At 42.0% G+C, this 21,920-nt stretch overlaps 1 protein-coding gene across 1 annotated transcript; it reads left to right on the forward strand.

Annotated features, from left to right (window-relative positions):
• Window positions 1-1,380: 1,380 nt before the first annotated feature.
• Window positions 1,381-20,028, forward strand: LOC309805261 (uncharacterized protein; the record flags this gene model as incomplete). The annotated part of the gene is made up of 4 exons (XM_082623194.1): window positions 1,381-1,413; window positions 5,304-5,430; window positions 6,368-6,499; window positions 18,995-20,028. 4 exons carry the CDS (start codon window positions 1,381-1,383, stop codon window positions 20,026-20,028), a joined length of 1,326 nt encoding a protein of 441 aa, XP_082479320.1.
• Between the last annotated feature and the right edge of the window lie 1,892 nt (window positions 20,029-21,920).

A 21,920-nucleotide genomic window follows, 5' to 3' on the forward strand; every position in this document is an offset into this window, starting at 1 on the left:
TCGCAGACAAGCTCGAAGAACTACATTTCCCAGAATTTTTTGTTCTCGCATGGACTACATTTCCCAGAGGGGCTCGCGACTGTCCCTGCCCCGCCCCTCCCGGACCTACGTGGGGCGTCGGGCGTCGGGCGTTTGCCGTTGGCTTGAGCTGATTACCCGCCAGAGGTCCGCCAGGGCGGCACCGCGTGGAGTCCCCAGCGGAAGCTTCTGTCCGGCCGTGGCAGTTCCGGAGCCTCCAGCCTGCGGCCCGCGGAACCCCCGATGCCTGGGCGAGGTGAGCGGCGGGGGGTAGGCAGGATGCGGGAGGGAGGACCGGGCTTCGGGAGGATCCGTCACCGGGGCATGGGGCACAGGCCCAAGAGACGCGAGCCGGGTCTTTATGGGCGCCGGCGGGCCGAGAGCCGGGTACCCCTGGCTCTGTTCGCCTGCCGCCCCCAGCCATCCCACTGACGTGCCCCTGAACGAGACAGGTCGGACACATCGTCCCCATTGGCTGGACCCAGCCACCCTCCTGCTTCTTCCCGACCAGTTCCCAGCGCGCTACCTGCTCAGCGCCTGCCGGCATTTGAATTTGTTTCAGGCTGGCAGTGAACGTGAGAAAATTATTTCCTCCCCTTACCATCACCCCTGCACTCCCGAGTGACAGGCTTGTTTTACGCGAGAAGTGAGTCGCCAGCTTCCCCCAGTGGCAGAGCCAGGACTGGACCCAGGTCTTTGGTTTAATGAGCCCTTTCCTCAAGACAGCAGCCCCTCCCCGCCATAGGAGAGCTGATGTTTTCCCTTTCCGAAGCAGCTTTCTCTAGAAATCTGGAAATTGTTTCCTTGACAGGAGGGGGAGGAATTGGGTGGGAATGCTTGAGGTGGAGAAAAGTTGTCACATGCACGCAGGGAGGTTAGAGCAGGTGCTCTGGAGCCCGCGGTGCCTGGAACCCTGGTGCCACCCTCCCTGGCTGTGTGGACTGGGACAAGTTGCTCCCACTCTGCCCTCAGTTTCCTGATCTATAAAATGGGGTGCTGACAATGCCAACTGTGCTGTGGGACTCGATGTATTGATAGGTAGTGCCTGGCACGCGGTGAGGCTCAGGGAGTTGCTGCTACTGCTGATAGAGTCCTAGGACTTTTCCTCTGAGCCAGGGAAAGAGCTGGGCCTGGACCAGGATGACCCAGCCCTTCTCTCTGGTCCTGTCTAGCCCTCGTTCCTTCTGACTTCCTTCTCTGGGGGCACTTGGCATCATTTTCAAGTGGTATAAAGGTTTCAGAGCTGCTGATTCTGAGGTCTAGAAAGCAGAAGGGGCTTCCTCCTGGTTCCCTTTTTCTTCTCTCAGATCTGGCTTCTGGAGACTTCTCCCATCCTAAGGTGAAACTGCCCAGAAAGAGGACATGGCTCCTGAACAGAGGGAAGCAAGGTCTCAGGTGAGTTCATTGCCATCTCAGGTCTTAGAGATAGATGGGGTTTTTTTTTTTGTTATTTTACCCACAAACTGAAGTTTTCTCCCCAATACAGTCTTCACCAGGATTTGGAGCCCATGTCCTTCTGCCTTGGAAGAGTTGGTCCACCCTGGTGGATGGTGGATTGCATAGGGAATGCTTGCCTCCAACCCCCCAATCCATGGCTTGTGTTTCTCTTTTTTTTTCTAATAGACACTCTTTTATTCATTAATCTCAATTCACTGTATGATTACTGAATTGATAGGTAAGATGCCACATGTCTTATACCACTTGGGGTCAGAACAAACAAACATGCACACTTGGCAGAGTTCCTTTCTGGCCTGTCTCCTTTGCTCAGTCGTGTCCCCCTCCCTACCCTTGGCCAGAATGCTTTTCTTTTTCTTTCCGCCCCTGAGAAATCCTCATGATACCTTCGCCAGGCTTTTCCCAGTCCATAGTTCTTAGTTTTTCTCCATCTTAACTTTCTGGATCATGTGCCTTGCTTCTGTCACTCTCTTGAAAACTGATGTTGACCTGCCATTTTCAACTTTATGTTGTGAGAATGAGGGTGGGAACCCATCCAGGTGAGCCACTGTGTGAACAAAGGATAGCCATGCTGGTGGGGACGTAGATGGAGAGGTCTCTTGACTCCAAGAGCAGAGAGAAGACTCCTCAGGAAGCAGCAGTGAGAGTTTCATGGGATATTGGTAGTGGAGAGGCAGTGTATACAGTGATTCCTCAGTGGGGCTTTTGAGCCAGATGGCCAGGTTTGTGCCCATCTCCTCTGTTGCTTTTAATGGGTCTTGGGCAAAAAACTCCACCTCTCTGTGCCTCAGTTTCTTTCCTCTCTGTGCCTCAGTTTCTTCACCTGTAAAGTGAATACAACAACTGGGCCTACCTCAAAGGGTAGATGAGAGGATCCTGGGAGTTAGTGCATGGAAAGCATTCTTATCAGGGCCGGGCACATAGTAGATGTTCAATATGTGGTGGTTGTGGTAGCTAAACGATATTATTCTAGTTCATGATGTCTATCTATCTACTGTTGGTAGATAGAAATGACTATACAGTATCCTTCCTTTACTCATCCTCATCTAACAATAGTAGTTAACGTTGCTGGGGAATATCCTGAGGGCTTCACCTTTGTTCTCACTCTCATAGAGAAGCAGAAGTTATTACCCCCATTTTACACTTGAAACTGAGGCTCAACGAAGTCAGGCAACCTGAAATCAAACCTAGGTATGTCTGGCCTCTAAGTTCATGTTAGTTATCATCCAGCCTTTCGTCTGGTACATCTTTCAGAACACAGGGCAGGCCTGGCTCCCAAATGACCAGAGTTCTCTGCAATGTGATGTTGTGTATCTTTTGGACCCATGAAATGTGGTAGTGGTTGATCTTCTGAGACTGTGGCTAGGACCTGCCTCTGCATATTTGGGCTACTTTTTTCTAAGCCCTTCCCATTCCATTCCAACAGAGCCAGGCTGCTCTCTTACCCAGAATCTTCTCCATCCCTGCTTGTGAGTCCTATGTGACATTTCTCCCTAACCTCACCTGCTGCCGATACATCAGTACTATGTGGAATTGTGTGTAAAACTCAGTGACAGGACGTTTAAGACCAGAGAGAGAATATACCCACCAAGTGCTGGGTTAAAAGAAAACTTCAGTTATCGTCTTGTCTCTGCCATTGGTAAAGTATGTGACCTGGTGTCTTAACTGCCCTGGACCTTGTGTTTCTCATCTCTAAAATGAGGACTGAACGAGGAAATAGTATATGGTCCTGTCCAGCGACACTTTTCTTGTTCAAATTGTTTCACGCGTTTTTCTTGTCTGCCAGTTGGATTGTAAATTCTTTTGAGGGCAAAGATCATTTCTTGTATTCCCTGCCATGTGCCAATAAATTATCTTATTATACATGCACTGCATGTTAATGTTAAAAATCTCAGAGAATAAAAACGTAAAATCAGTCTTACCCCAACATCTTGAGATAATCATGGTCATACCTTTGGTATGCAGCCCTCGGAATAATTGTCTGTGTACCTTTACTTATTTATTATTTATTGATGTACATGTGTACATATGTATGTATGTATTTTTTATTTTATCATTTTAGCTTTTTATTTTGATAAAATATACATAACATTAAACTTACCACTTTATCCATTTTTGAGTATATTGGCATTAAGTGCGTTCACAGTGTTTTGCTACCATCACTACTCTTTACCTCCATTGTATGGATTATCATTTATTACTTAAGCCTATGAGATAGGCGTTGAGAGGCAGTTCCTTGGATTGGAATTCTACCTCTACCACTGACCAGCTGTGATATTGTGATTTATAATACGAAATATATATTTGGTCTTTGTCCCTGTTCCTGGCACATAATTTCCAAAACCCTTGTGATTTCCCAAGTGGTTAGTAATATATGCTTTTTATCCCTGAAATTACTTCAGAGCAATGAAGGCACAATGGGTGTGTTTTGTATCCACACCAGAGTTTATGTTAATGAGGTTACTTTTGTACCCCACCTAAGGATGCGGGCTAATTGCCAGGGGAATCAACCTTGATTAAAGTGTTGGAATTTTCAGTCCTGCCCCCCAATAACCCCTCTTATCCATCTGTCACCACCCTAGGAGATGAAAGTTGCATCAGTCGCCAATGGTCAGTGATTTAATCAATCGTGCCTATGTAATGAACCTCCATAGAAACCCAGAAGAGTTCAGAGTTCTTCCAGGTTGGTGAACATGTAGAGAGTCAGAGAGAATGGTGAATCCTGAGAGAGCATGGAAGCTGTGCACCCCTTCCCTGTGCCGCTCTTTCACCTGCCAGTTCCTATATCTTCTTTTATAATCAACCAGTAATCTAGTAAGTAAATGTTTTCCTGAGTTCTGTGAGCCACTCTGGCAAATTAATCAAACCTGAGGAGAGGGTTGTAGAAACCTCCAATTTAGAGCCAGTCAGTCAGCAGCACAGGTAACAACCTGGACTTGTGATTGACATTGAAAGGGGGCCAGTCTTGTGGGAATCTGACACTATCTTCAGGTGTCAGAATTGAGTTTAATTGTAGGACACCCAGCTGGTGTCCCACAATTGCTTGGTGTGTGGAAAACCCCCCACATCTGGTGTCAGAAGTGAAGTAGTGTTGTATTAAGAGTAGCGGAGACATGCAGGAGGAGTGAGTTTTCCCTTCATACCAGCTGTGTGACTTGGATAAATTTCTCTTTGTTTTCTCTTGTGTAAAATGGACACAATAATAGTACCTTCTTCATAGGGTTGTTGTGAAGATAAAATAAAGATATACACTAAAGGTTAATATAAAGCTCTAAGAATAGTACTTAGCCTGAAAAAAGCATTCAATAAATTATAGCTATTTTAATTTCCATTATTACTGTCCTCAAGCTTTAGGGAGCACAGAGTGCCTTCAGTTATTTAAACTAGCTCCCTCAGTGATTATTGAGGTTGTTTCCATTTCTTTGCTGTTACTAACACCATGATAAATGTCCTTGCATGTGCATTTTTGTTCAGTGTTCATTATCAAACAAATATAGTAATTGGAGAGTTAAAGAGTATGCACATTTTAAAGCTTCTAATGTATGTTATCAAATTGCCAACAGGAAGATTATTCTAATTAACACTCCCACTAATGGCCTTAATACCTCCACCCATCTCTTGTAGCAGTTAACTCGGAGCCTGGTTCATACTTCCTGCTACTCAGTATCTATTTGTCATTGGTCAGTTGTTCATTAAGCAAATGACCTGGAACCTTCAGAACCTAGAATAATATAGAAGCATTTCATGGTAGCCCGTCTACTCCCCACTGCCGCCTTTTTCACCCTGTGTGCTGGGTGGTCCTGGGTGAGCTGAGATGCTTGTCTCTACAGGTGTCAGTGACGTTTGAAGATGTGGCTGTGTTCTTTACACGGGATGAGTGGAGAAAGCTGGCTCCTTCTCAGAGAAACTTGTACCAAGATGTGATGCTGGAGAACTATAGTAACCTTGTCTCATTGGGTAAGGAAATTTTCCCTGTAGATACAGAGTTCAGAAATTGGGATACCTCAGCATCTGATTTCCTGGGTAAAAGCCCTGGGTCATTAAAAACTTTAGCTGAGTTTTGCCTTAGCACTGTGCAAACTGGATTTCCATAAATAAACCTGAAAACCTTTTTCTCCCTCGTAGGTATGGAATTGCCCCATGGATGGGACAATCTACAGAGCTGCACATTAGAAATTCCCTCACTGCAGGCAACATTTTCCCACTATGACTGAACTATGATGTGTTTGCTCATCTCTTAACAGAGAGCATCCCTCAACCTTTTTCTTTGACCCAACACTGGCTTTTTTCAATTCTCTTTTACAGGGGTCAGCAAACTTTTTCTGTAAAGGGCCAGGGAGTAAATATTTTCAGCTTTGTGGGCCACATATAGTCTCTGTAACGTATTCCTTTTCTTTTTTTTTTTTGAACCATTCTTTGCTCAAGGGCCATGCATAAACAGACAGTGGCCTAGATTTGGCCTATGACCCATAGTTTGCTGACTGCTGCCATCTTTCAAAGGGAGTCAGATAGTGTTTTCTCATTTTAAACAAGCTACTTGGTACATAATCCTTTCCACAGATACCTGTTACAAATATTAATTGAATCTGTACATTTAACATACATTTAACAGTATATACATATTCCCTCTTGTATAGAAAGCTATTAGCACCCTGTTAATCAAGTCTGCATGTTTATCATACTTCACTAACATACAACTAAATGTTACATTGCCCCTTGCTTTTACCCTAACACACCCCTCACATTGTGGGGGCACAACTGGAGCATCCCACAGAAGTTCTCTGTATCATCCTTTGAGTTTTCCGCTCAGATCTCAGATACCTCTTTGTGTCAAGGCAAAATCAAGTCTTTTTTTTCTTTTTCTTTTTTTTTCTTCTTTTTGGTCTATGAGCAGGACTCCCATTTTCCAAACCTGAGGTGATCTCCCTGTTGCAGCAAGGAGAAGATCCCTGGAAGGTAGAGAAAGAAAGCCCTGGAGGCTCCTCTCTAGGTGAGTGGGTGCGGAATCTCTGCAGGCAGCAGTCTGGTAAGTGAGTGCATGTGCAACTCGGAGATGTTGGTTGGGGAATTTTCTGCAGGTTCTCAGTCCTGAAGAAGTTTTGGAGAAGGGATGCTAAGGCCCCTAGTCACAAGCTTCCTCTTCTTCTCTGATAATTACTGCACAAGTGAATCTCTCAGGATCTTTTCTCTTGTGATTTCCTGTTGTTTCAGAGGAGGGCTACATTGTCATGCATTCATTCAGCAAACTTAGTGCATTTAAGGAACTGCAGATAATTCATTCAGACTGAAGCTCAGGGTATATGGGAAAAGAAAGAGATGAGGAAGGAAATGAGATTAGAGAGCCAGGTGGGGGCCACACTATGAAGTGCTTTGGTACAGTTCTTAGGGATGGGAACTGTCCATGGATGACTGGAAATAATTGAAGAGTTTCAAGCAGAAGAGTTGTATGGTTGTTGATATTTTAGAAAAAATAGTCTGAGTCTGAGATACTTTAAACGTCCTTCAGTAAAGGCTAAAGAAGCTGAGGTGGGTCCCTACACTGGCACACAGCACCACAGTCAGAAAGCAGCAGCCCTGGTGTGGGCAGAGCTCCAAGCTACGTGAAGGACTAAAGCAAGTTACGGTGCATTATTATGACATATCGCCATTTATGTGTAAAGAAAATTACGTGGGTGTTTGTCTATATGCATTATGTGCGTGTAAGTGCCAAGAGAAAGGTCGGGGGACACCTAAGCTGGTAACTAGTTACATTTGGATTGGGACTGAGAATGGGCATTGATGAAAGGGGACTTTAGTTACATGCAATGTTATTAAAATTTTCACAGAGAATATATTCATGAGTCCTTATTACACAGTTTCAATTAAATAAGAATGGTTACTTTGGAAACACTGTTGGTCCTAGATTTGAAGTGAGGAAAAACTAGAGGTGGGAACCTTCTGGAGATTATTCCATAATGTAGGCAAGACATTACCTGGAGGAAGGCATGTGCAGTGAGTTCAGGAAAGAGGAGAGGTCCCTTTATTAAGGGTATAGGACAGGTTCGGTGTGGGATGGGTTTCATTTGAAATGTTAGTGAAATATGGGTAGAGGTCACCAGTGGACAGCTGTAGAAGGTAAACAGGGTCAGAACTCAACAGGGAGGTCAGGGAGCCATGAGTGCAAAGGTGGCATTTGAAGCCTTGAGCTGAGCAGATGAGGGACCGGAGGAGAGGACAGAGTCCCAGGAAACCTCAGTTTTATGAGGTGGGTTAAGAAGGAAGAATCTGTGGCTGAGCCTGAGAAGAAGTCACCAGAGGAGAAAACTGGCAGATTGGGCTGTCATGGAAGTTGAGGACTGAGAGCTGTTGACTTGGGGAGGCCAGGGCTCTGGGGGAGCCAGGTTCTAAGCCTCGCTCACTGCTTCCCTGTCCCGTGATAAACAGCAGTGCAACCTTGGACAGAAGGATGCAGGTCCTGCCCTGGCGGAGCTCAGTGGAGGTGGAGGCTAATCGCACACAGGGCTGTGGAATGACAGCCTCCGGTGAGGACCTCGGGGGAAGAGCCGCAGGTGCTGTGAGAACGTGGAACAGGAGGAGTGCTGTGGGCAAGGCTTCCCGAGGAAGGGCCGGATCCCACATTGTGAGAAGCGTTCAGGCACAGGAAGAGCACGTCCGAGAGTCCAGACAAAGGAAGCCGGTGTGTGGAGACGGGAGCAGGGAGAGGGAGCCGGGACCTGAGAGCCAGGCACAGCCTCTGAGGAGTTGAAGTACCCTGGCCACGGGCCCAGGTTTATATTGTGCAAGGATCAGCCTGCAACCAATGTGGAGCCACCTGGCATAGACGTAGTAGGACTTGTCTGAGGTTGCTGTCGGGTCCAGATGAGTCAGTGATGACCCCTCACAATGCGGGCCCAGCAGAAGGGCTGTGGGACAGGCTGTCTCGATCCCTAAAGCACCCACACCTTTAGTAGAGCTCGTTCTTCCCCGTATAATGTGAGATCTTTTGAGGTGGGAACCACACTTATCTCTCCTTTTATCTTTTAACTGTCACTTGGGAGAAATATTCTAATTTTGTGGGAACTGCTAGAGACCACCACAAAGTAAACAGAGAACACAGGCAGCAGGAAACCAGTGGAGAGTTTAGGAGGGGCGTCAGGTGTGGACTGAGTATGGCGTGGAAGATCAAAGGAAGAGATGGAAGAATTGTTCCCTTTCCATTCGCCTCGGGAGCCTCTGATCCATGAGGAGTCCCCCTTCCTGAGTGAAATGTTAGTTGGATTAAACTGAATAGAAAGTATGACTGGAGTTGAAAGCTGTCCAGAGAGACCCTGAAGACACCTAGTGGTGATGTCAAGTCCTTCTCAGAGTTGGGAAACTGTCCCCAAAGGAAAACTCTGAGTGGGTGTCTGGAGGAAGTAAGGCCATCAGAGCCAATCAGTGTGTGCATTTCTCTTGATGGGATGAACCTCCTCTCTTTGGTCAAAGGAGACAGTGAGATGGGGCGTCCTGGGTGTGCTGGCGTGTGGTTGTGTCTCTCCTGCACCCCTGGCGAGTCTCCCATTTGCCTGGACTAAAGTGCCCTTGGAACAGTTTCCCTTCCAAGGGGAGCTCACTCCCCTGTGAGCTTAGGTGAGGGACCTGGATGTTCTTGGAAGTACCTTGATCATTAACTGTAGACCAAAACCAAAAACCAACCCTTTGAACAACCGGTGACAGAAAAGCTTATGCTTCCAGGGTAGGACTCCTAGAACCTCTAATTGCCTCCAAGTGTGTTTTTAAAATATAATTTTCACTTCAAGACTCCTCACAAATAGGAAAAACAAGACAAAAAGGGAAAACAAACTGTCATCCCTGGATCTGTATGTTTCATGTTGAGAGATGGGAGGAAATGGCTCAAAGGGTACACGTCTCATCTGAGTCTCTTACTTAAGAAATGAGTCCAAAGTCTAATCACTATTCTGGCATATTATGTATATAAGTTATATATATATATAAAATAAGCATAATGTGATTCAATCAACTTGAACGTCTCATGAGTTTGATTTACACCTAACATGAAAATATTCTTTTATTCAAAAAGTTTAAAATCCAGGGATGATCTAGGTAAACAGTTACCTCCAATGAAAAGGTGTTTTTCTTTCTTTGTCTTTTTCTCTTCCTTTGTTATATTTATGCAAGAATTCAGGGCAGACTGAACCTGGAAGGGTGGTCAGCTAAGGGGTTGCTTGTGGACTGCCTTCGACTCACTGAGACTTGCTGGGGCTTCATCTGCACAGAGAATAGGGGTCTTTTTCTAATTTGCAGAAAGGTGCTGTAGGGGTTATAGCGGCAGCCTAATTAAATATCATGCAGTGATTTTAAGGAGTGAATTTCTTACAAGGTGAAAGTTGAGCCCAAATGCTCTGTAGCCCTGTTTACTATGTTTGATTTAGTCTTGTTCTCATCCCCTGCGCTCCTCTTCTGCCACCAACATCTACTGTCCTCGTAGCTGCCAGAATGGTCTATTTAAAAGATAGATCAGGTCATCTCACTCGCATGCTCAAAACCTCTAGTGGCTTCTATCACATAGAACACAATCCAAAGCCCCCAGCGTGGCCCTCAGAGGCCTTTGTGGTCTGGCCCCAGCTACCTCTTCGCCTTCACCTCCTTCCTCTCTGCCCTTCATTGGAGAACTCTAATCACCCTGGCCTCCTTGTAGTTCATCAGGAAGGCCAAGCAGGCTCCCACCTCAGGGCCTCTGCACTTGCTTTTTCCTCTCCTGGACCATTCTTCGTGATGGCCAGGAGCCCACTTGACTCACTTCCTCACACTATACAGGTTTCTGCTCAGATGGCACTTTGTCAGTTAGACACAGCTCATCCTTTGTTCTTTGTCCTCCACAGGACACAGGTCCTTTGTCCTCCACATTCTTTATCCCCTCACCATGCTTCATTTTCTCTCAGAGTACTTATTACTGCCAAATAGTACATATTTATTTATTATCAGCTCTTCCTCTGGATTGTAAATTCCCTCATGCTGGGTTGTCTGTTTCATTTGTTCCCATGTCCCCAGTACCTAAAATAGTGTCTGGTCAGAGTCAGCTTCCAGTTAGTGAATGTATGAATGACTTGGTTAGGTAGTCGTGATGGAGACCGAAAAAAGGGAACCAGTTGCAGAGATATTTGGCAGATAAAAGCAACAGGACTTGGAGATGGTTTAGATATGGAAGATAGAGGAGATGGAGTTGTCAAGGATGCGTGCTTGGTTTGTGGTTTGTTCTGGGATGGACAGTGATATCATTCACTGAGATAGTGGTGCTAGGAGATCAGAATTGGGGGATGGTATAAATATGGTTTTGGATGACTTAAATTGTCTTTGGTTGACCCAGTTATTCAAGTGGAGATGTCAAATAGCCTGTTTGATTTGGAGTTCCACCCCTTATAATATACCCTGGGCATTAAATGTAAATTTGGGAGACCCTGTCACTAAAGATAATTGAAAGAGTGGTTGAGTTTGAGTTAGCCTGTGGAGTGGATTCAGAGTACAGCAAGAGCAAGAAAGAGCCTAGGACTCAATCTTGAGGAACTCTGGCATTTCATGGCTAGGCAGAGAGAAATGAACCCATAGGGAAGACAAGGGTAAGGTGTACTATAGAAGGAAACACGGGAGTCTAGTGTCATTGAAGTCAAGTCTCATAAAGGATGGTATCAGTAGAGGTAGGGAAAAGTAGATGAACTTGAGACATATTTAGATGGCAGAATAAACAAGTCTTGGTAATTGATTAGCAGAGGGAGAGGTGTGAAGGATGCCTTTTAAAGTTTTGATTCAGAACTGGTGCCAATTACAGAGACAGAAAGGTTATACAGGTTGGGGGAGGAAATAATCATAAATTCAGTTGAGCTGTCTTTGAGACACTCAAGTTGCTGTTTTGAGCTGGGTTTTGTATAATTAGGTATGGAGAGTAGAGAAGTCTTGCCTAGAGTATGTTTATAGATGAAGCTGGCCTGTGGAAAGGGTACAGAGTGAAAAGAATCAGGGGCCTAGCACTCAAACCTACGGAACTCCAAGGATTAAAGATCAGGTAGAGGAAAATGAGCACACAAAGGAGATTGAAGCTGGTGGAACATGAGAAGAATTTGAGGCAAGTTCAGGGTCACTGTAGCTTAGGTAGTGAGCATCTGAAGGAAAATGAGGGGTCACTATCAGATGCTGCTGAGAGGTAAGTTAGGTGGGGACTGAAGAGAGCATCTTGCCTTTGTCACATGAAGGTCATGGTTGCCTTAGAGTAGTGGTAAGGACAGAAGCCAGAATGGAGCCCATGAGGGGTGAGTGAGCAGGAGGAGATAAATATGTGTGGGATACGACAAGGTGAGATGTGACAAGGAGGCAGTAGCTGGAGAGCTCTTCTATGCAAATATAAACAAATATTTCTTGTTTTTCTCTGTCCACTCAAATTATATTATACAGCACACATTATTCTGCCCCTTTCTCTTGATATATATTGAAACTCTTTCCATGTCAGTACATAAAGAGCTTCCTCATTCTAAGGAGTAGTTCTACGGCCTTCAGCTAGCTCTCTTCTTGGCTGGCAGAAGAGGTGATTTTGGTTGTATGTGGCTTTGGATAATGTTAGCCCATTGGGTCCAGTTTGGGCTAGAATTTTATAAATGCTGTGGTTTCTAATTAGCAATATGGATATTGGTTTAAAGCTGTACCTTTATCGTGTACCCATATGATGTCCTGGTGTATTACAGTTAGAGTTAATCCAACTGTCCATCAAAGGAATCTGGTTGAATAAGCTGAGGGACATTCTCATGGTGGAATTCTCACTGTAAATAAGAATGAGGAAGAATTCTGTAAATTCCACTGTGGGGTGATAATATTACTAAGTAGGGGAAAGTGCAGAACAGAACAGTGAGAATAGGAGTTTTATCAAAGGAAGGAGGAGATACCAAAAAAGACAAAGTGTATATTTGCTTATATTAAAAAAAAATAGAGAAGCCAAAAAAAAAAGGATAAAAGCAGATCTATAAAAATGGTTACCTATAAGGTGAAGGAAGAAAAAGAAAAAGGATTGAGAGAACAAGGATAGAATGTAGAATTTTTTTAAGGTACCTTGTTTTTATAATGTTGACTTTGGAACCATAAAACTGTTTTATAGGGCTTCCCTGGTGGCGCAGTGGTTGAGAGTCCGCCTGCCGATGCAGGGGTTCGTGCCCCGGTCCGGGAAGATAACCACATGCCACAGAACGACTGGGCCGTGAGCCATGGCCACTGAGCCTGTGTGTCCAGAGCCTGTGCTCCACAGCGGGAGAGGCCAAAACAGTGAGAGGCCCAAGTACCGCAAAAAAAAAAAAAAAATTTAAATTATAAAACAAGATTAAACAAAAATGAAAAAGTGTTCCATAAATATTGAAAGCAAAATGAAACAAATGAGCCTAATTGTGTTTCAGGTTGTTGGCTTAGTCACAGAGAAAAATTATCTCAAATGCTTTTAAATCACAGCAGCTTGAATAAAGATCCTTAGTGATTTATATAAATATTGTGGTTTATAATAAGTAATATATATTTGGTACAGAGCTCCTAAAACCCTGGGAATTCCTAGGTGATGAGAGCCACAAAGGTGTCTTTGTTATGTTAATGCGGTTTCTTTTGGACCCTATCTTAAGATGGGGCCTGGTTGCCATAACCAATCATGTGATTAGAGGTTTGAAAGTTGACCTCCAGGGAGGGGAGGGGGACTGGAGGTTGAATTAGTTGCCAGTGGCCAATGATTTAATCAATCATGCCTGTATAATGGCGCCTCCATAAAAACCCAAAAGGACAGATTCAGAAAGCTTCTGGGTTGGTGAATATGTGGAGATCTGGGGAGTGTGGTGTACTTAGAGAGGGCTTAGAAATTCCATTCCCTTTCCCCATACATTGACCTGTGCATCTCTTCCATCTGGCTGTTCCCAAGTTATATCCTCTTATAATTAACTGGTGATCTAGTAAGCAGAATGTTTCTCTGAGTTCCATGAGCCACTGTAGCAAATTAACCAAACGTAAGAAGGGGGTCGTGGGAACCTCTGATTTATAGCCAGTTGGTCAGAAGTACAGATGATAACCTGGGTTTGTAACTGGTGTCTGAGGGAGGCAGGGGGCAGTCTTGTAGGACTGAACCCTTAACCTGTGGGATATGATGCTATCTCCAGATAGATAATGTCAGAGTTGAGCTGAATTGAGGACACCCAGTTGGTATCCAAGAATTGCTTATTATTGATGTGGAAACCGCCCCCCCCACCACCACATTGGAATTGGGTGAAGAACATGTAATTAATACCTTACAGGCAAAAATAACTTCAAACAATAATGTTGATTTTGGTGGTTATAATAAAAATATGTGTTTATGTTTACAAATAGAGTTCTTATCTTTGAGAAATGTGTTCTGAAGTATTATTGATGAAATGATATAATACAGAATTAGCGTACTTTAGCATATGCTAATGAAAGAGACGTAAGGGAGTTGTATTAATTTTCTCAGCCTGCTCCAACAAAGTGCCACAAACTGTGTGGCTTTAAACAACAGAAATTTATTGTCTCACAGTTTTGTGGGGCGATTCTCCCTCTGAAAGTCCAGGTAGAATCCTTCCTTGCCTCTCCCTACCTTCTGGATGTGGCCAGTGGTCCTTGTTCCTTGGCTTGCAGCTGCATCACTCCAGTCTCTGCTTCTCTTGTCACTTGGTGTTCCCCTGGGGTATCTTGACATGGTCTTTCTGTGCTTGCCTGTGTCCAAATTTCCCTTTTATAAAGACACCAGTCATATTAGAACCTACCCTAATCACCTCATCTCAACTTGATTGAATCTGCAAAGTTACTTAACCTTACCAAATAAGGTTATATTCTGAGTTATTGGAAATTAGGACTTCAACATATCTTTTTTGGGTGATGCAATTCAACCCATAATAAGGTAATAGATGAAACAGCATTAGTGATTGTTGATGCTGGCTTGGCAATTCATTGTACAATTCACTCCACTTTTGTACATGCTGAACATCTTCCATAATAAAAAGCTTTAAAAATCAGAATTACCAACAACAGAATTTCTAAAACAGCATTTCTCTTTTTCACCAACACAGGCATTCTGGAATACATTTACAGATGTGTAGTTCTGCCCCCATCGTGGTGTTGTGTGTAATTCTCAGCATATAGCTCCCTCAATTCTCTGACTCTAGAAAACCTTACGAGACTGCAAATGCATGTGACATTTTTATAGGAATAATTTTGAATCTGACCACCTGAAGGATAAGGTGGGAAGGATATAGGTCTGGAAAGTTGGCTTGGGTTCAAAGATTTTGATGCTGCCTTTAGCCCTCACACTATCCCTCCATCTAATCTATGGCTAATCCTTTAAAATCCCATTTTAGACATTTCTTCCCCCAAATTCTGGCCACCACTAGTACGCCTTCCCAGCTTGTACTTGGTACTATCTGAGGGTAGTTTGGATGTTGTTGTAAGCTCACATTTTCATCCATTTCTGTCTTGTGTTTTTGTTGTATAAATTACCACACTTCTCCTTTTTTGTCTCTAATGCCAAACTGGGAGCTCCTTAAAGAAGTTAACTGTTTCTTTTCATTACCAGATCTGGAATGTCTTGTGGATCACATGCCTAAGATAGAGCCTGACATGTTGTAGGTGCTTTTTAAGTATTTGATGAATGAATTAAATAAGGAGCAGTCAGTGCTTTTTGAAATAATAAGAGGAGTTCTATATAGTAAGAAGGTTAATAAGTTCAGTGGGAAGTAATACTTGAAAGGTGAGAAACAGGTCAGAGGATCAACTTGAAGGTCAATAGCAATAGTCACTATTGAGTAAGGAGATCCTGAACTTGGATGTATTAATGATGGTTGTTAGAGACATCTTAGTGAAGAGATTCAAGGGAATTTGATGACTGACTAGACTTGGAATGCAGGGGAGAGAAGCTTCTGAGATGAAACTAAGAATTGATGGCAAAGGAGCTGAAGAAGTTATGATATAATTCAGAACTTGGAAACACAAAAAGAGTTTGAAAGGAATGCACTGGATTCGGATTTGGACAAGCTGAATTTGAAGAAAAATCCTCCAATGAAGAGTCTAGCAGGCAGCTGGAAATACCTCTGTAAAGTGTTTTGAGGCTCAGGATAGTCATTCAAATAGGAGGTGTGGGAGTGGATGAAATCATCTAGGGAGAGAAGGTTGAAGAGAGACTCACAGAGTTTCATAAGCACCAAGGGAGGAGAAACTAGACCTAATGACAGGAACTAGTCAGGGTGGTGGTCATTGGCAAAATCACCTGTTCTCTAAACTTCTGACCTAAGTCATAACCTTGTTCATGAGTTAGCTCAGGCCCAGGCTTGATTCTGGGAGAGAGCAAAAGTTGAACTGCACTTCAGGAGACATATCTTAGACCTACAGAAAACTTTAAGCAGACCATAAAGAACAGTTAGGATGTCCATAATCCAGGACTGATGTCCCCTTCCTTGGGAAACATGACTGTTTTAAGTTATTAGTCCCATTCTGGACTAAGGCATTGGCACTTGAAGTAGAGTTGAGGTGAGTTTCCCAGTATTGGTATGGACCCTTGTAGCTATAATTACTTGCATTAAAAAATAAAAACTCCCCATGTCCTGTTTCTCTATTCTCCTTTAAACAGAACTTTTCAAAAGCATTTCTATACTTGATGTCTCCATGTTCTCACCTCCCATTGTTTCTTCTGTGCACTCCAGTAGGGCTTTCTTCCTTACTAGTCCATGAAAAGCAGTTATTAAATCCCAGACAGTCTCCATCTTGGCACAACCAGGGTTAAGTTTTTAATTCTTAAATTGTTTAACAAAGTTGATCATTGCCTCCTCACTGGAGTACTTTCTTCCTTTGGCTTCTGGACCACCATACTCTTCTGCTTTTCTTCCTTTTCTTGCCCTCTAGTATTACAATGCCTAAGTGATTTTTTCAGTTCTTCAGCTTCTTTTTCTTTTTTGGCTGTGTTGGGTCTTCATTGCTGCGCACGGGCTTTCTCTAGTTGCAGCAAGCGGGGGTTCTTTGTTGCGGTGCGCGGACTTCTCATTGTGATGTCTTCCCTTGTTGTGGAGCACGGGCTCCAGGTGCACAGGCTCAGCAGTTGTGGATCATTACCTGGTCCATAGTAGGCAGTTAATAAATATTTGTGAATGGAAAGGATGTCTCCAGCATATGCAAATATAACAAAATAAGAAAAAAAACATGTAGTGCTCCAGAAACTGCATGTAGTTCAGTATACATGGCAAGAAACCAGGGGAGGGAGATGAGTACCGAGGTGAATGAAGGTCAGATCATGAAACACCTTGTTGACCATGTTAAGTACTCTGGACCGTACTTATATACAAATCATTGAAGATAATTTGGAGGATCTTACAGAAGTTTGCAACATGGTAAGATGTGGATTTTAGAAAGATTACTGTGGCTACAGTGTGGAGACTGAATTGACAGCAAGATTTGAGGTGGGGAGACTAGTTAGGAGTCTGTGGTGGAACAGTAAAGCATAAGAAACAGAGTACCATTTAGGTACCCGAGCCCAGTGCTCAGGGCTCTAGTAAAGTTGTTGGTTGTAAAACTGCAGTCTTTACATACAGACCTAAGGCAGGGTCTCTAACTTTGCCTTATAAACTACAATCCAAAATTTTGGAATCTTGCTATTTTCTTTCCAGCTTGTGTAGTAACCTAGAACCAATGACTGATGTTCACAGGGAAAGTACTCCATTTTTACCACTGCCTCCCACACTTGTGCCCAAATAATGTTATTGAAATTTGGATCACTTAAGCAAGACTTAGATGGATAAGGAAATTGAAAGGTGTTGAACAGAAAATAAAAAAAAAAAACTCCTCTTTCTGTTACAACAAATAGTAAAGATTAGAGAGCAGATAGGTTTTGTGATTGGCTAAGTGAAAAAGAGCTATTACCCAAAATGCACATTATGGTCTCTTCCAGAAGATGTGGTTCCTAATTTAATGAGTGATTTATTGATACTTACCTATATATGTATTTTAAAATGAGTGTTATTCTCACTTGCTCGGCTTGGCAAATATCAGTGCCTTAAAAAAATAGTAAAGATGGGTGCATTTAAAATTAGTCAGAGAGGGTGTGTAGAATGGGGGAAAAAATCCCAAACCCTAGGGAAAGCAGTTTTAAAGTGGAAATAGAAAGTTACCCATGAAGGAAACTGAGAAGTTAACACTGGTAGAAGAAAAGAGAAAAGCAGAATATATTATGTTCACCAAGCAGAGAGAATCTGTAAACAGGTGAGAAAGTGAATGTCAGATAGGAATCTCAAAATACAGTGAGTTGCAAAGGAGCCCTTTAAATGGTTACTCTAGCCCAGGAGAAAATGCCAAAATATATGTATACCTATTCCCCACCAGAATTTAATATTCAATGAATTGTGTCCTTACCCAACTTTAAAATTTATTGAATTTAATTCTGTTTTTTACCACCTTATCATGTTAGCCCTTTTTACCATTTTATGTTTATTCCTGTCTTATTGATCTTTGACTCTTTTCTATGCTGCTTGCATAGCATCTCCTGCTTGATAAATGAGCAAGGCTGCTTTCTTATCTTGCAACTTTTGGCTTCATGCCTACCTGTTGGCACCTCTGTAGATTAATTCAGTAATTACTTCCTGTTTGAACTGGCTCTGAAACCCTCCCTCTGCTTGTATAATGTACTGTCCTGGAAGGCAACTTCTCATGCAAGTCTTGAATCCTCTGTGTGTGTGTGTGTGTGTGTGTGTGTGTGTATGAAATTAATATATAAATAATTGAGATTATTTGACATTGTTCAAATTAGGTATATATAAGTTATTAAGGAAGGTTAACAAAACAAACATTTTGTGTATAATTCAGATGCCATTAGGAGGATCTGTAGGTGGATAGGGCATGCTAATCTGCTTGCAGAGAACATTAGGGTAGAAAAGGAAAGTGAAAATATTTAGATATAGATAAATATAATTACATATATAGAATATATAGATATATATTTTTAACACTGTGGTGAGTGCCTATAATAACAGGAATGCTCTGTGGAAACTCACAGTCAAGAAGGGACTCAGAGTTAACTTTTGAACTGAATCTGAAGGATACAAAGGAATTTGGCATGAGGGAAAAGGGATGAAGACTTTCCAGATTAGGAATGATTACACAAAGAAGAAAAATGTCATGAAGATAATTTAGGATTCTATCATAGGCTTTGGACTCTGATCCCAGGCTGCCTTTTCCAATTCATGGCTCCCCTTTGAATCCCTCTTCTCCATTTTCCATTAGCCAATTCTTCTGATCACTCTTACACTCACCCTCTTTAAATGGGTTTGTTTAATCTTTTCTCCACCCTGTTGTTCTCAACTCATGTTGATTGATTCTCTGTACTGCTTAAATCTCCTAAGTTTTTCTTCTTACTGTTTTTGGCCATATACCAAGACCTTATTTAAATACCATCAATATTCAGTCTATACATTTAGTCTCAGTAGCCAAATGCTGTATCACATGGAACATCTTCAGTTTTTTCTTTCCCTTCCAGGATGGAAGAACAGTTATAAAACCACAAAGTCAACTCAAACACAAGGTTCTTCATTTCAGGAGCTGATAATGAAAAGATCCAAAAGGAATGGACCCTGGGACTTCAAATTAGAAAACCCCTGCAAATATGAAGACAGATTGGAGAAAAAGCAGAAGAAAAAAGAAAGTGTTCAGATAGTTTCAGTCGCTCACAAAAAAATCCTCACTGTAGAAAGAAAACATAAAAATACTGAATTTGGCCAAAACTTCAGCCCAAAGTCAGTCCTTGTTAGGCAACAGATGGTTCCCAGAGAAAACACCCCACCAAAATGTGAAATACAAGGAAACAGCTTCAAACAGAATTCCAATTTATTTAATCAACAAAAAATCAACACAGCCGGGAAACATTATAAATGTAGTATGTGTGAGAAAACTTTCATTAATACTTCATCCCTTCATAAACATGAGATAAACCATAGTGGAGAGAAATTGTTTAAATGTAAAGACTGTTCGAAAGCCTTTAACGAAAGTTCAGCTCTTATTCAACATCCAATAACTCATACTGGAGAGAAACCCTATATATGTAAAGAATGTGGGAAAGCCTTCACTCTCAGTACATCCCTTTATAAACCCCTAAGAACACACACTGTGGAGAAATCCTATAGATGTAAAGAATGTGGTAAATCCTTGAGCAGAAGGTCAGGCCTTTTTATACATCAAAAAATCCATGCTGGAGAAAACCTCTATAAATATAATCCAGGTAGGAAGGCATCTAGTTGCAACACATCCCTTCCTGGATGTCAGAGAATGAATTCCAGAAAGAAGTCCTATTTATGTAATGAATGTGGCAATACCTTTAAGTCTAGTTCATCCCTTCGTTATCATCAGAGGATACACACAGGAGAGAAACCTTTTAAATGTAGTGAATGTGGGAGAGCCTTCAGTCAGAGTGCATCTCTTATTCAACAGGAAAGAATTCACACTGGAGAAAAGCCTTATAGATGTAATGAATGTGGAAAAGGTTTCACTTCTATTTCACGACTTAACAGACACTGACTAATTCTTCCTGGTGAGAAGTTTTATAATTGTAATGAATGTGGTAAAGCCTTAAGTTCCCACTCAACACTTATTATTCATGAAAGAATTCATACTGGAGAGAAACCATGTAAATGTAAAGTGTGTGGGAAAGCCTTCAGACAAAGTTCAGCTCTCATTCAACATCAGAGAATGCATACTGGAGAAAGACCCTATAAATGTAATGAGTGTGGGAAAACATCCAGGTGTAACTCATCCCTTAGTAATCATCAGAGAATTCACACAGGAGAGAAACCATATCGATGTGAAGAATGTGGGATATCTTTTGGCCAAAGATCAGCTCTTATTCAACATCGAAGGATTCATACAGGAGAGAAACCCTTCAAATGTAATACATGCGGGAAAACTTTTAGACAAAGCTCATCACGTATTGCCCATCAGAGAATTCATACTGGAGAGAAACCCTATGAATGTAATACATGTGGGAAACTTTTCAATCACAGGTCATCTCTTACTAATCATCATAAAATTCATATTGAAGAGAAGCCCTAGAAAGTAGGTTTGCATGTGTGACATTCTGAAACCAAAGCTCATCAGAATACATGAAAGTGATGTAATAAATGTAATGGATATGAAAAGCCATTCTATGATTTAGTCATCAAATAATAAATTCCAAGGATAAACCTATGTAATAGATAATGAGAAAAGTGGAAATTGTTCAGTCCTATCAGACACTTTATAATAACCTAAAATGAAGAATTCCGGACTGGAGACCTTGACTTTGGGCATTTGTAAAGTAATTGTTTTCTCTAGAGCATCGCATGCTGCATATCATATGTCATTGTTGTAAACATCTGGGTGATGAGGGGAAGTGTGCACTGGATTTCCTGTTAAACTGTAAACTTAATACTTTTTTAAAAATAACTGACATTGTAATAGTATATAAAAGATGTGGTCAAAGAAATTATACATTTTTAGAGAAAAGGACCAAATGAAAGTTACAAATGAATTGTAAACTACCTCTGACTTTCTGGGGTTTGTCCTTTTCCTGACTTGATGTCAAACTTTGTGCCTGGATTTCATTTAAAAGTAGAAATAAAAGTCTGTTCTCTTCCTTTGTTCTTCTAGTAATTGCTGTGAATTGGAAATTTTCTACACAATTTTTAATTCTGTTCTCAGAATTATTTTTTTTGCTCTGAAGTCATTTATTATGAAATTATACATGCTATATACTGTGAGCTGTCATCTTAAGTATATTAAATGGAAAAAGAAGCAGTTTTCAAGTTTAAAGCTATTAAATTATATTTAATATATATTATACATATATATTTAATAACATATATTCTAAATTCACAGCAGAAGGGGCTGTCAAAAGTAGTTTAATGAATCTAGCATATGTGCCAAAATATTGGAAGGTACATCAATCACTTCATGAAATAAAGAGTATGTTTTTCCTACTTGGTGTTCTCTAGTGTCAAACAATTTTAAGAAAACAAAAGGAGTAATTTATAAGCAACTCAGTAGTTTGGTTGGTTGGTTGTTTGAGTCCCAGCTTTGGGACATGTACTATGCTGCACACTGGGAATTTTAAGAAAAAAGTCACAGGCCTTCAAGAAGCCATGAATGGAGGAAAGGGGATGGAGGACTATCAGATGAGTAAAGCAAATTATTATGTCACTGTATGTAAGTGTGGTTGTTTTAACAGGCAGATAGATAGGTTGTGACAATATGTTGCAGTGCAAGAAAGTTGTAGAGATGTGGACGTGATGAAGGAGAGACTGAATGTAACCAAGGAAACGTGGTGACATCAGAGAAAGCTTTCCAGAGGCAATGATGCCTGAGCCAGGTTTTGAAAGAATAATAAGAACTCTCCAGAGGATGAGATAAGCATTCCAAATAGGAGAGGTAGAGGT

This window comes from Mesoplodon mirus (assembly GCF_964341445.2).
Source record: "Mesoplodon mirus genome assembly, chromosome: 5".
Classification (NCBI taxonomy): domain Eukaryota; kingdom Metazoa; phylum Chordata; class Mammalia; order Artiodactyla; family Ziphiidae; genus Mesoplodon; species Mesoplodon mirus.